The 14,103-nt window shown below is 38.3% G+C and overlaps 1 protein-coding gene across 1 annotated transcript in view; it reads right to left on the bottom strand.

Moving 5' to 3' along the window:
* Positions 1 to 2,892: 2,892 nt before the first annotated feature.
* Positions 2,893 to 14,103, bottom strand: part of GALNT2 (polypeptide N-acetylgalactosaminyltransferase 2) — a 104,720-nt gene continuing 93,509 nt past the window's right edge. Inside the window, exons 12-16 of the mRNA XM_034060945.1 lie at positions 12,502 to 12,594; positions 12,213 to 12,296; positions 10,244 to 10,370; positions 7,074 to 7,193; positions 2,893 to 5,802 (exon numbers count right to left, since the gene is read on the bottom strand). Of these exons, the coding sequence (XP_033916836.1) occupies positions 5,647 to 5,802; positions 7,074 to 7,193; positions 10,244 to 10,370; positions 12,213 to 12,296; positions 12,502 to 12,594 (580 nt within the window). The 3' untranslated portion in view covers positions 2,893 to 5,646. The remainder of the gene's footprint in view (positions 5,803 to 7,073; positions 7,194 to 10,243; positions 10,371 to 12,212; positions 12,297 to 12,501; positions 12,595 to 14,103) is intronic.

The following is a 14,103-nucleotide window of genomic DNA, read 5'->3' on the forward strand; positions in this document are numbered from 1 at the left end:
CAAAGTGTTAAGTTAAAAACTTATTATCTCCTTTGCTACCTCTTCCTCCTCTGTTGCCACTACAGGTGTTGCTGGCTTCAGACTCAGATACTATCAGTAAGGCTGTTTTGGTATAAGCAACAAAAAATATTATCATCATTAAAGGTATCTCAACTGGAAAGCAAAACAGAGCATCCCTCAGCTCTCTAGAGCCTTCAAAAGGCCAACTCAACTCTCTAAGATGGAGAGACAACAATAAAGTTAATCTCATCCTGCTGCTTTATTCACTTAATTGTCTCAATGGAACAGGCACCAATGCTATCCCAGGGGAGGAGAGGCAGGATCAGCATTAACAAATAGGCTGGCTCAGCTGAGCAGGGAGCTTCCACCTATGAACCCACCTCATGTCCACTATGAAAACAACTTGCTGGGCAGGAACAAAGGTGGCACAGAGGTTAACAAAGTTAAATATGTTTTGCAGAAGACATGCTCACAACCACACCACGATGGGGTAGTCTTTTTCTACCCCTCTTTTTGCCACAATGCCCAGATTAACCAAAGGTGAGGTTTAATTAATACAGGTCTAGCAGAAAGCAGCCATTTGCTACTTCAGATCCTTTTCATTAATAATAAAACTCCCCCTTGGATTAAAAATATCTGCTGTGTAGAAATAGGAACTTGAAATCAAACAGGTCCCTCTTCCTGCACATGGAGCAAACACATGCTGCTGTGCAGCCAGAAATCAAATTGAATGAAATCAAATCAAAAGAGTATTTTGCACCCATTCAGACAATCTCTTGGAGAGCTATACAGAGAGAACATCTGTGGACTGACTTTATTCCCAGTTTTTAAGCTTGATTACTAGCAGATCTTAAAATAGCTACTGGATGTTAAGCTGTAAATAAAATGTGCAGTCTAACAAAAGATGCAACCCTGACACTTGTGCTCATTCCGTAATCATGGCTCATTATCCCACACTATTTTTTCTCAATAGTTTCTATTAATTTGAAACCGTTCTGTGCAGGAACCAGCCTCTTACCAGAGAGTTCAATAACAAGTTATTGCAATGAAATTTTCCATTGTATTTCAGTCTGAATTAGGACACAGGTGATGCACACATGCAACTCCAGACCATATAAATTTTATAGAGTCACTATATTTAATATACATTTAAGTAAGGCAAAGGGGATCGTGGTATTTGTATGCAAAACCATAGCAATTTAAAATAACTAAGGTTATGGCAGTAGTACCCCAGTCAGGAACTGGACAATGCTCTGCAGGAACCACTTGAAACAAGACAACAGTCCTTACCTCAAGTACATCATAGTCTTTTAATCTCTCTCAATACTTGTCTTCCTTTCCAAATGCACGCAGGCATCCTCTGGAAAATTGAGGATTAAAAATACAGTTTTGTTTATCCACAAACAGGAACTATTAAATGTTCCCTTATAAAAGAGGCATAAACACCCCTGGTTTTAGGCAGTCAATGGCAAGCAGAGTAAACCCATGAATCAAAACTGGCTAAAAAAATATAACCTGGAATTCCACAAAATGAATTAGACTGAATGAGAAACTTCCCCCCCCCCCCCATATATATACATATACTTGAATATAAGGCAAAGGAAACAATGGAGTTCTGGTAAGTGCAATGCAAGATCTGCTGAACAGTTCATTGCTGGACAGTCCATTCAGTCCTGATATTTATATTAAGAAGTTTACTGGGAATAGCATGTACAGAAAATGTGTAAGACTCTAGGCAGATACATAAGGGACAGACTGCTACAGTCAGCATTGGATTAGAGCTCTCCTATAACTGCTTCTGTAGGTTATGGGAGCTGATCAATGACCTTGGGGTTTACTGTAAAGCTGTTTCACAGACCAGGTGCAAAGCTCCTACTCCTGCATACCACAAACCAGGAAGGAAGGATGTATCCCAAGAACTGACTGACCTGAGGCATCTCTGAAGCTGGACAAAACATCACAGATGAGATTTTTTACTTATTCTTCTGCTTCCATTTACCCTCCCAAAGAATGTTGTTTGCCTTGCTGCTCATCCCTACCACCCAAGGTGATGCTATAATTGTGCACCATGCTCTCTTACATCAGTAGGAGAATTTCACACTTTCACAGCTGTTCATCACCTACCATAGGGGATTTGCTTCCTCCCCAGCTGTGGCAGTGCAAGTTCATTTGCAAGCGCCCTGAACTAGTCCTGTGAAGTGTTTGCCTCACAAAACACATTTCTTGAAAAGAATGGGTTTGGGTTTTTTCTGATTTTGAGTATTTCAGATCTAGCTTCAAGTACACCACAGACATCTGAGCTACTATCCTGTACAAATACAGAGCAGAAAAGACCACACAAGCAGATACGGATAGGCATTCCCATCAGCTGTGAGAACTATAGCTGCTGCCATAATCCTGCAGGCTGCAGGATGCTCTGCCAGGCTTGGTCTCCTGAGGTCTGGCAGGGACAGTCCTAACCTTCAGTATATTAGGCCTAATGGGGCAGGAGAAGGAGCTATCCTAATATTCTAATAAGATGTACTCTTCACCATGAGGGTGGTGAGGCCCTGGCACAGGTTGCCCAGAGAAGCTGTGGCTGCCCCATCCCTGGCAGTGTTCAAGGCCAGGCTGGACGGGGCTTGGACCAACCTGGTCTAGTGGAAGGTGTCCCTGCCCATGGCAGAGGGGTTGGAACTGGATGAGCTTTAAGGTCCCTTCCAACCCAAACCACTCTATGAAAACAGAAACTTGCTTTTCATAAATGCAAATATACACCCAGAAATACATACTTTTAAAACAGGAACTTTATGAAACAGCAAAGTGAACTGAAGCATTTGAAAACTACTTCAATCTACAAGCTCCAGGCACACTTCTGGGTTTTAGTCACTTATATTAACCACCACACACTTATCTATAAAGCATTCTTCTTTATTTAAGTTAAACAATTTTTCAAGGATGGTTTCCATCTATAAAATGAACAAAGTACAAGCTCTGTACAGCAGACTTTTCAAACCAACTGAAAAAACCATTTCCAAACTATGTTTTGAAAATCTGCAAAACAAACAGTATCACCATTCTTGCTCTGAAGACGGTAAGAAAAGTTCTCAGGAGACTCCATCGCAATTTGCTTCAAGGGCTTTTCATTTTTCTTTCAAATGGGTGAATTTCTTCAACATGAAACCCCTCTAAAATCACAGTAACTTTGGCACACTGTCATGTAAACACAACAAAAGGATACAGCTTCTTGTCCGCTCTCCCAAACAAAAGCAACATACAGGTCCTATATTAAAACCCCCATGCACATCATCCATGGGGAATTAGTGACAATATTCCTACTTTATATGGTAACGGTTGACATGAAAGACTTAAGAGGTGGAACATGAATTTTTTACTAGCACTTCTGATTCAGAGGTAAGAGGCAGGTCAATATTCAGAGATACGACTGCTGATTTCAGTTAGTACTACTCTTACTGTGATCAAAGTTGCAAATGGAAATACTTCCATGGTAGAAGCTGAGTGTTTGGGGTTTTTTCTTCCTTTAAATTTTGTTTTTTTAGAACCCCAAACAACTGACTTGCTGCTGAGCCCATATTTCAGTATTTCTTTTTCCATAATATGAAGAAATCCACTGCTATGTTTATGAAGCATGCTCTTCAAGTTCTCAGCTATGTTAAGAGGCTACAGATAGGTAGAGACTAAAAGCTGAAAAATAGTTTACCACTGCATGGCCTCTAAAACAGGCGAGTTTTGGAGTCAGTGGATTGTGAAGAAGTGGGGAAAAAAAACAAGGTATTAGTTATTCATAAAGTCAGATGATGGATGGGAGAAACTGGGTTTAGTGCCCCATCAAAAAGGTATGCAAGTACTTGCAATCATAACTTCAAACACACAAATGGGCACATTGGCTGGCACAGTTAAAGCCATTTTGCCCAGCAGAGTTCCATCTCTACACCTAACGTAGAGATGCAGCCAAAGGAAACAGGAAATAAAAATAAAAAAAGTAAAATAAAATATAAAATAAAATAAAAATCAGGAACTGCTCTACTTCCAGGAACAAAGACAGAGGGGAACTGTACCGGCACACTGCAGTATAGCAGATTTCCCTATGGCCAACCCTTACGTTTTTCAGAGATCCATCATCTCATCCAAACCAGTTCCTGGCACTGCATGTCTACCCTAATCTTTGTCACTGCTGTATCACTTGTTAATACTTATTTACCTTTGCTTTTCATTTTAAAAGCTAATTGAAGCATTTACTTTCAATAGAAAAGTATACAGTCTATGCAAACATAAGAAAGGACAGGTCAAAGTTGCGGTTAACTTTGACAGTATTATTTTAATATAAAAACGACATCAACTGGACTGAAGCTGCAAAATGCACGGGTTCTATGGTTAAAACACATAGGATCTGCTGGTATCCAGGCTGATTCCCAGAGCCAAACCTGAATCCATTCAAAAGCTCCATTTAAAGAAACAAAATGGAAGAAAATTTCCCAGGAGTAGGTCTATAAATTAAGCAAGTGCAGTTCAGAGATATTACATAGCTGCTCATCCTTGCAAGTTAAAATTCAGGTTTTGTGCTGTCGACAGTGACGTTACTATTGCATCTTATTTCTACAACTCAGAAGGGGCATCTGAGACTAATTTTTCTCATTAGGGCCAGAACAAAACTGTGCTGAACCCACATGGCTGCACTAATGATCTACACTGTTTATATTGTTTTGTAACAAAAGAAGTATTTTAAAGTCAAAGTATTATAGAAATGATCAACACAAATATCAAGTACAAGTTTAAGGTTATCAAGAGCACATGTAATGAATTTCCAAGTTGGAATAAGCAATCAGAGCAATCATCTGTGCAGATGCATTGGCTTATTCTGCTATTTTCTTTCTCCTCCTGAGTTTCATGATCTCCAGTGAGGGCGAAGTGTTAAGAAGTAGATCCAGTTTGCAAAGCAAAAGCATCCAGTGTTAGCACGGACATCATACTCAGCAGCACAAAATCCGCACCTTCATAAACTTTCACTCTCCTAGCATTCCAATCCAATTCCTGTTTATACATACATCAATCACTTTGTTGATAATTATAGGATGATGAAAACTGATATAAACCGTTGGGAGCTGACAATATATATACTATTATATATTTATATTTAGAGTCCATCATAGAAAAGTTCATATTCAAATTACCAAGTACACACAGGAGAAAAAAAAAAAGCCTTCAAAATGACACTTCTGTTTCTGGAAACAACAAACTGATTTCTATGCAAATGGAGTTTTCAAATGACCTTCTCCTAGCAATTGTTCCCACCCCCTCCCACACCCTGTTCCCCACAGGTGTTTCTTCAGATCCTTTTTTATCATACATCAATTGTTCCTAGAGTTAATTATCTTCTGTGCAAGTGTGTAACTGAAGACAGAAAGGAACCGTTGAAGTCTTCACACCAAGAAGGAATTGTGCTGCAGTCATGTTCAGTGACACTTTTGCAGTGCTCCAAGTCCCCTGGATCCCTGCTGTCTGCTTCAGCACTCTCCTATTTTCAGATAAAGGTGGAATACTGAGGTATATAAGTTCCATGGAAAGTTTTAAGAAATACATCAGTAATTCAATCAAAACTTTGCCCAATGTCTCTGAATTGAAACAGCAGTTTGCTTGCAAGTCTTTCTACTGCTGCAGATTGAGTGTGAATTTCCACTGTTGTGACAAAGAAGGACTGCAGATCTCAACGGTGAGACCACCATTTTTGGCATTTCGGCTGTCTAGACAGAGGTTGCTGCCGACGTGCCTCAGTTTAGAGTTGCTTTCAATTTGTTCCCATTTCTGAAAGAGAAAAAAAACAGCCAACAGCTACTGAGCTAGAAAAGCAGGAAAAGGATGAGTTTGACATCCTGTCCTTTGAAGTCTTCATAAGCTTCCCCGGCTTGTGCTTTGGAAAGCCATGAAAACTTCAATAATAATACATAATTTCAATGATCCTTGAATAAGAGCATACAAGTTATGGCAAGCCTTGACAAAACAACTGCTTATTCAGGTAACATACTGCAGTAGATACAAAATATACACAATTGCATTACCTGTGTGAAACCTTTGATCTGAAGGAAAAAAAAGTCACAAAACCCATCCACCTAACACTGCAATTCTAAACATAGAGAAGCAGGAAACACAATCACTGAAGACAACTTTACATAAGTCTCTCAGACACCTTTCAATTATACAGAAGGCAACCAGTCAATCTGTGCTTTTAGAAGCTCTTTGCTCAAGGTGATGTCAAGTACAGAGTAAATCCCAAATATAGAATGTTAAAAATAAATAAAAAAAAATTAAAAAAAAGCTTTTCCTTTTATATTTCTAACATTGTCCCCTTAAACCTTATAAAAAATATCTTGTTTCCTTAGTTTCCTTTTCTGGAAGGTGGCAAGAATATTCTTCCTCCAGCAAGGAATAGCATTTTTGTTATCTGTCTGCAGAACTGGAGACACAGAAGAAATCTGGCAGATGATCAGAACTGATGACTTAGCAAAAAGAAATGAATTGTTATATGACTAGATCAAAAAGATGGTATGACTGCAAATGTGATTTTCCTCAGGCATGGGAAATAGATGAAGTTGGAATGCTGCATTAATGAAAATGAACTGAAGAAATCAGGTGCTGTTGTAAATAGGTCATATGTGAAAAGAAGAAAGACAAACCACACTCTTTTAAGACAAAGATTACATAATCTTCAAACTTCACTGAATAAGACCTTGCAAGAATACATTGTGGAATACATATTCTATTTCAGAAATCAGATGTGGCAGCTGAAGACTGTTACACATCAGTGCTGTTGGGTGAAACCTTTACAAAGGCCACTGTTTGAATAAAACTTCTTTATGTTCATAAAAGATTTCACTGGCCTATGAAAAGAAAAGCTCAGTACACAAGCTTATTCCTGCTGCTCTGCCCACACATCCTAACTTTACACAAACAATAGCAAGACAGAATGAAGAACAGAACCAAACAAAAATATGATTACCAGTGCTTGTTCTTGCATCTCATTCAAGGAAGCCCTTGTCTTCCCCACTGTTTGCAGAGTGCATTCACAACATACTAACCTGTCTGCTGTCATTTTCCCTGCAGCCCTGAAGTTTTATTAGTGAACCAGGTGCTCTGTCCACGACAGTAAGGCACAAATCCATATGTTTCACTGACTTGTCCTTTGTTAAGGCCCATTCCTAGAAAAAGGAAGAAAAAAAGTGTACAAAATTATGTACACTAACACATGCACAAGGCACACACGCTGTCTCTGCATACGTAACACAGATAAAATCCTGTAAATAGCTAAGTATGAATATTAGAACAGTTCATTACTTCCCATAGAGCAGGAGAGGAAAATAGTTCCTTTTCAGACACAGTAACAGTCATTGCTTCAGTGTCAAGCTCAAGGCTGGCTCTTTGCTCCCTCTGCTGGCTTTGCACTAATATAGCGGGCAGTCACACTGGTCCTGAGGTTTAAAAAATTTGTCCAGGTATTTTTCCAGCTACATTATTTCTCTCTCCCTGTGCATGTATTACACCCTACCATATCTTCCATGTACGACAGATTTACATATATGTTAAAAATAGATAATATTATATGTATGCATATATATATATATATATACACACACCCTAAAAACTGTCTCAGCATTGCTTACCACCCTTCCCATGCACTAAACTATGCATAATGGATAGCACAGTGAGGAAGCAGTTCCTAATATGATGGAGACCACCAGAAAGCAGTACACAGGACTGCCAAACTCAAGGGTAGAGGGAGACTGTTATAAAGGCTTGATGTACAATAGAATTTCCTCTACATATATTTAAATATTGCAGCTCTTAAATTGAGAGCATCGAAAGCTGTTCTGTATGTACTGCTGCCCAGCTTGCTTGATCACAGCATCCTTCTGCACAGGGCCTGCTCTTGTGCTGGTGTTCAGACACTCTCCATGCCTTTCTCCTCGAAGTTTGATCTCCAAGATCTAGACTGGTCTTCATTTATGTCATTATCCTTTGGAGGGAAGAAGCTGATTTATCAACTAAAGCCAAGCTAATTATCCAAATCATGCTCATCACTACTTAAAATGGCAGTTTTTCTCAAAAAAGCTTAAGAGGATTCAGAGTAGCAGAATACAAAAACCTAGACATACAGTGTCAAGCCTGGCTACATTTATATGTTATTTTGCAAGCAATCAGTGTTTCAGAAATAAACTGACTAATCCCATCCCATTTTTTAAGTTATTTTTTGATACCATAACCAAATTTTTGGCTTACATAATCCCATTTAAAATTAGCAAATTCAGTAACTATTAAATTCTTTTGAGAGCAGATGCTCAGGAAACAATCAAAACTTCTAACCCACAGCATTACAAGTAATCACCACTGCACAGGTACCACAGTATGCATGTACTAGAATAATCACAGCTATGCAAAACAAAGCAAAGGCAGGAACAGTTTTCCCCCTTTGTCTCCCAAACCTTTAGACTGAAAACTTTTCACTCTCAATATGGTAATCCCAGATGACAGCAAAATTACTTGGCTTCTCAGTTCTGCCCAGTTTGTAAGATGTCAACAAGAATCACTAATAGCCACTTTTAACAACTTAAATAATTAAGCAAGTTATCTTCAAAGCTTACCAGGAATCACAAATGCCTTTGAAACAGAAGGCCCCTTTATAAGACTTACACTGAATAGTGACAGTTGAAAATACTACCACGGAGGCGGTTAAAACCTTGTAGTCAGAGACAGTGAAAGACTTGAAGATACTGCTTTATACATTTTTACCCTTCCATCAGAAGGCTGCAAGAACATTCCTTCCACTCCCATATGAATTCTGCTTGGACACAAAACCTGGTTTTAAGCTGTTCTGCTCTTAATCTGCCTGAATGTCTCTGAACAGGAACCTGTTCAAAGCAAATGCATATTCCTTTGACAAGGTCAGCTTCACAGAAGAAACCACACAGAAGATACGGTCAGATTCAAGGGAAGTGAGTTTGAAAGAGGAAGCTAACTTTGTATATCTATAGAGAACACAAAACATCATCAGAAACTCTCAAGAACTCTGCACCAAGGCAATTCTGCGATATGCACCCCTTCTAAAAACCACTGTGGCGTTCTGAGAAGATGCACGTACTTTCATAAAGTTAGTACAAAAAGCCTCCCCAGATATATTCTCTTTAATTATAAGGGAAAAAAAAAGCATACCTCAGGTATATAATCTCCAGGTCCTTTCCAACCACAACTATTCTATGGTTGTATGATGGCAATGTATTCAAACCAACATAATTTACCTTCCAGGAAATAAGTTCTTTATTTTAGCCTTTGTTTGATTTTAGGATTTTCCCTTCTAATTTAAATTAGAGTGAACAGAATTCTGATACTCATTCAACAGTGAATGTGTAAGTGGTGAACCTTCTATTTTAATAGATGTACTTGAAGTATTAATTTTGCATTTGATTTAAAGTCAGATTGATTCTGAAAAGAATTTAGTGACAAAGCAGCACAGAAAATAGTGAGCACACATATATATATTTCAAGAACAATAACAAAGTCACAACTGTATAAATAAGATTCTTTAAAATAATTAATGCTCTCATTTACAGTTTTGACACATTTGCGATTAGTTTAAGAGTAGGATTAGAAGGGATTTGCTGAAATGCTCCCTTTACTGTGAGTGAACTGGATATGACATTTAGCAACTGTTTTCTAGAAGAGCCAAATGGGGATTTAAGACAGATTTTTTTATAGCCTGCTACTGAAAATTAGAAATGAGTAGCAGGTTATCACTGTAAAGCATTCTTCTAACTTTGTGACCCTAGGCCATATGCTTAATACAACCCAAATCTTTCCTTAAGCAAAAATTCCACCCCTCCACCCATGAAACATGCCAATTTATTGAAAAAAAGCTTTCCCTACAAGTACAAAACTCCTGGGAAAGTAATTGGCCTCCAGTGTAAAAGCAAATATTAATAGAGACAAAAGAAGGCAATAATCTCGATGCATGCTGAACGAATGGCTGGACTCAGATTCTAATCCTGAATATGTACAATTATACCTGAGAGAGGACTTATTTAGCCAATCTCTTATAATAACTGATATGGAGATATTAATCTCTTATATTAGAGATATTCTCTTACAATAACTGATCCAGACTTATCTTCCCATCATCAATACACAGAACTTGCTTAACAAGTTTCACTTTATTTTTTTTATAAAAAAATAAAAACAAAAATAATGGCATACAAACCTGGTTTCCCCCAGCATTATGACATTCATAAACTCCAACAACACCATCTGCAAAGTGGCCCAACGTGTCAAGGCAATTGGTACCCTGTTGCAAAGCCCCAAAAGCTATATCTTGATGATCAGGTACCCTAAAATAAAACCAGAAATATCTGCTTAATTCCATTTCTTTGATCTATTTTTAATTTTTTTAAACTCCTTGTCTTTACTTGGAGTAAAGGCTCAAGATACATGATGACTACTATCTGAAAATCTCAATCTTCTTTGGAGGGAAGGCAATTACCTGGTCATGAACTGATCAAACATAAGTAAATTTGCAAGCTTAGGACGGAATACAAAAAGACCTGTACCAGAGAATGAGGAATGGAAGGTGTTCCTGCCCATGGGAGAGGTGGGGTTTGGAACTAGGTGATCTTAAGGTCCTTTCCAACTCAAACCATGATTCTATGAACACACAAACTCAACACAAAAGGCAAATTAAAGATTATTTAAAGATGATCATTTAAGACAGGTGAAACTGAATGCTATCAGTTAAGGTAGCAAGCTCTCTTGGGTTTTTTTCAGCCAAGCTGGCTTGTGGCAGAAATATGACATTCTACATTTTTCCCCAGATGGTTTTTACAGAAGCATTGGAAAAGGGGTTAGAAATTTAGTAGAAAACAAAATCAAAACCCATCAATATTTTGCTGATATCTATCTTCTAATGACTGCACATAAAACTCATATAGTATGGAAATACATAGGCAAACCTGTTCAACAAAGTATAGCTGTGAGGTAGAGTCAGTAAAGCAAGGGCGTATTAGCTCATTTTAAAACTTCAGACTATAAAATGAGTATAATAATTCAACTCAGCAGAACAAGCACATGAGAGATGACACAGAGTAAGATGACATTATACTTAAGTAATGCTTATGATAGCACATTTTCCAGGAGAGCTTGCAAGATATGTTTTTTCTGACAAATAAAACAAAAATAAATATCCTCTGGCACTTTTAAGAGACAATAAAGAATAACTTCTTCAGCATCATCCTGGTTTACAAGACTCTTCAGTCTATGTGGCTCTGTCCATGTTTCACTAGGGCTGCAATGGCTGGTGCTCTTGCATTCCAAACCTGTATGGCACTAGTTACCTGACTGTACTAACATGAAATGCCTCCAGGAAAAAAAAACCCAACAAGCATTCTTATAAGCCACACAGGGTTTTACTGTTACAGTACCAATATCAGGTTGACAGCAGACAAACTAGTTTATAGTCTCACATCTGACTTACTAAATGGTTATTGAACAAACCCTTTTTATCCTTTCAAAAAGTGTTTCTTTTCCAGGATTTTTCACCAGTTAGGATGCATTCGTATTACAGAAACTGTTAGCAGTGTTACCCCTCATTTCCCTCTTCCTTCCCCAACAGCCCTCCTACTCCTCCCCCAAGTTAGTGATTATCCAGTGACAGAGAACAAGACAGAAAGAGCAGAGGACTGAGCTTTTTATTCTTCAGCAGCTATACTTGTCTGCTAAACATACAAGGCGAGCCTCATCTGCTGACTCCCATTACTTATACTGTACTGAGATTCAATGTCTTCACTCAACCAGGCATGTGCTTAAGCAAAGACTAAAGATTTAAAGGGACAACAACAGGATACAGAACAGTGTACTTTTGAGCAAGCAGCTCTTCTAGGAGTCTAATTTCAGGCTCAGATACATTGAGTCCTTTGGACACTGTTCTCTAAAATACCTACTACTGCAGCTGTGGTTGCAGTATGTAGAAAAAGCAGCTTACTAGGAGGAAATGGCTCTTTAGAAATAAAACTAATAAAACCCAAAAGCAAGTAAGTCCACATAAGGCATTGCTTTCACAAATTAAAAAACATGCTTCACATTCAAGGATGGAGAAAGAGGAACTGATGATACCTGGGGAGGGGAAGAAATAAAAAAAGAGAGCACTCCATATTACCTTCAATTCAACCAAAACTCACCGTAACTCAGGATAAACATTTTCAAGATACCACTTGAAGGGTTTGCAGCTAAGTCTCTTCCTAAGTTCCATTCGGCTTTGAATACTAGAGGGGGTTGAAAAAAGGAGCAGTTTTTAAAGTCAGGCTGCTGTCTCCATATACATTAAGGAATACACAGAAAATTCAAAAACAGTAGAGCTGGAGAACTTTATCTTCAAGAGATAACACAAGAGCTACCATTGCATTCACCTCAGAATGTGCTATCTCACAAAGAATAAATTAATAAGGCTAAGAAGCGCTTGTGACTTACTTGCCATAAGGTACATTCCTGGCTGAAGGCACTGCTGCATAATAGAAATTTTTGTACTCATCCATCCAGACTTCTGCTGCCCTGCGTGTATTTCTAGGGACAACCATATGAAACACAGAGGTTATATTTTCTCTAGCTGCAATCAAACTGCATTGTTTATCCTTGGGTTGACTTTAATCTCTCCTAGTACTACATAGCCAGCGGCCTCAAGCCACACAGAAATTCCCTATTGAAAACCCAAGTAACGGAAAACTATTAGACAGTAACATAACTGAAACCAATACATTTAGAATAAAATTTATGCCTTTTCCACACTCAGCACTGCTTCAGGTTTCCATCCAGAATTTAATAAACATCTTGGAATTCTTTCTGCAAACTTCATGGAAGTTGTTAGGTTGTTATTTAGTTTGTGGGGGCTTGGGTTTCTTTCTTCTGTAAGAGTAACTTGACAGGAGCCAAATTCAGTGAGTGTTCGCCTGGACAAGCAACCTAATTGGAAGCTAAAATCTCAACAACTGGCAATATTTAATAATGCTTTTTATGCTAACATTATATATGTTAGCAGATATGCTAACATAGGCAAGACATGTTCGGTCTTTTTCTATTCTTAACAGCAGAGTACTCAAAGTTCCAAAAGACATAAGCTATCATGACATTTAAGGCTATGAACCAAGGAAGGCTGCTGCAGCTGAGGTAACAGGGGAGATCCAGTAATTAGAAAATATGTTTAATGCTTTAAAATTCAAGAGAGATCAATTATTGCAGTAAAGGTCAAAACCACTAACCCAAGGGCTTTATTTCCAATCAAACATATCTCTAAAAATTCCTAGATTTGTGTGACTGATGTGTTTAAATCTCTTTTAGAACTGCAAGATGGTAATGCCCTTTTCCTTTCCATGGCTTCCATGTAAAACTCATTTACTTCTATTGTTCATATTTTTATGCTTCGAAAATTAAGCCTTATTTCACTTGCAACTGCAGTGCTCTGAAGCTTATTTTACATTTGGCAGTAAGTTCATCTAAAGCAACTGCAGTAAACTCAGTCAGCCAATAACTTCTTTAATATAATTTTCCAATTCAAAAGTCAAAGTAGTCAGGACAAAGTGAGTTGTTTTTGCAGGTCACTGAAGAAAAGAGTCACAAGACAGACCTCAACCATCTTTTGTCTGAGGACTGATTTTTCTTTGAAAAATTAATTTTTTTTTAAGCAAAATCCCATTCAATCCAGATTAGAGAGCTATTTCATTTTGCTTTCACTTGCAGTCTCTCAGGCCTGCGTGACTGTCAGCTAACCATGTAATACCTGCCCCTGCTGCTTGTCCATGGGTTAGACTTTGGCAAACTGAATAGTTCCTCTCCCACTGCCAGGGTTTAATGACTCCAAAGGCACTTTCAAGGCCAGAATGTCTGTCTCATCATGCTTCCCCATACTCAGGGGTGAACATTTCCAGTTTAGTATAACAGGAGAACAGTAACTGTGTAGATGCTGAGAACTACCTGAAGTAGTAAGACCCAAAGAAGGCAGGGTACTGAGGAACACAGTGTAGGGTACACTCAGCGCTTAATGCTGAGCTTCAGTTAATGAAACCTCACACTGCGTGA

This window comes from Melopsittacus undulatus, chromosome 3, assembly GCF_012275295.1.
Source record: "Melopsittacus undulatus isolate bMelUnd1 chromosome 3, bMelUnd1.mat.Z, whole genome shotgun sequence".
NCBI classification, from domain to species: Eukaryota; Metazoa; Chordata; class Aves; order Psittaciformes; family Psittaculidae; genus Melopsittacus; species Melopsittacus undulatus.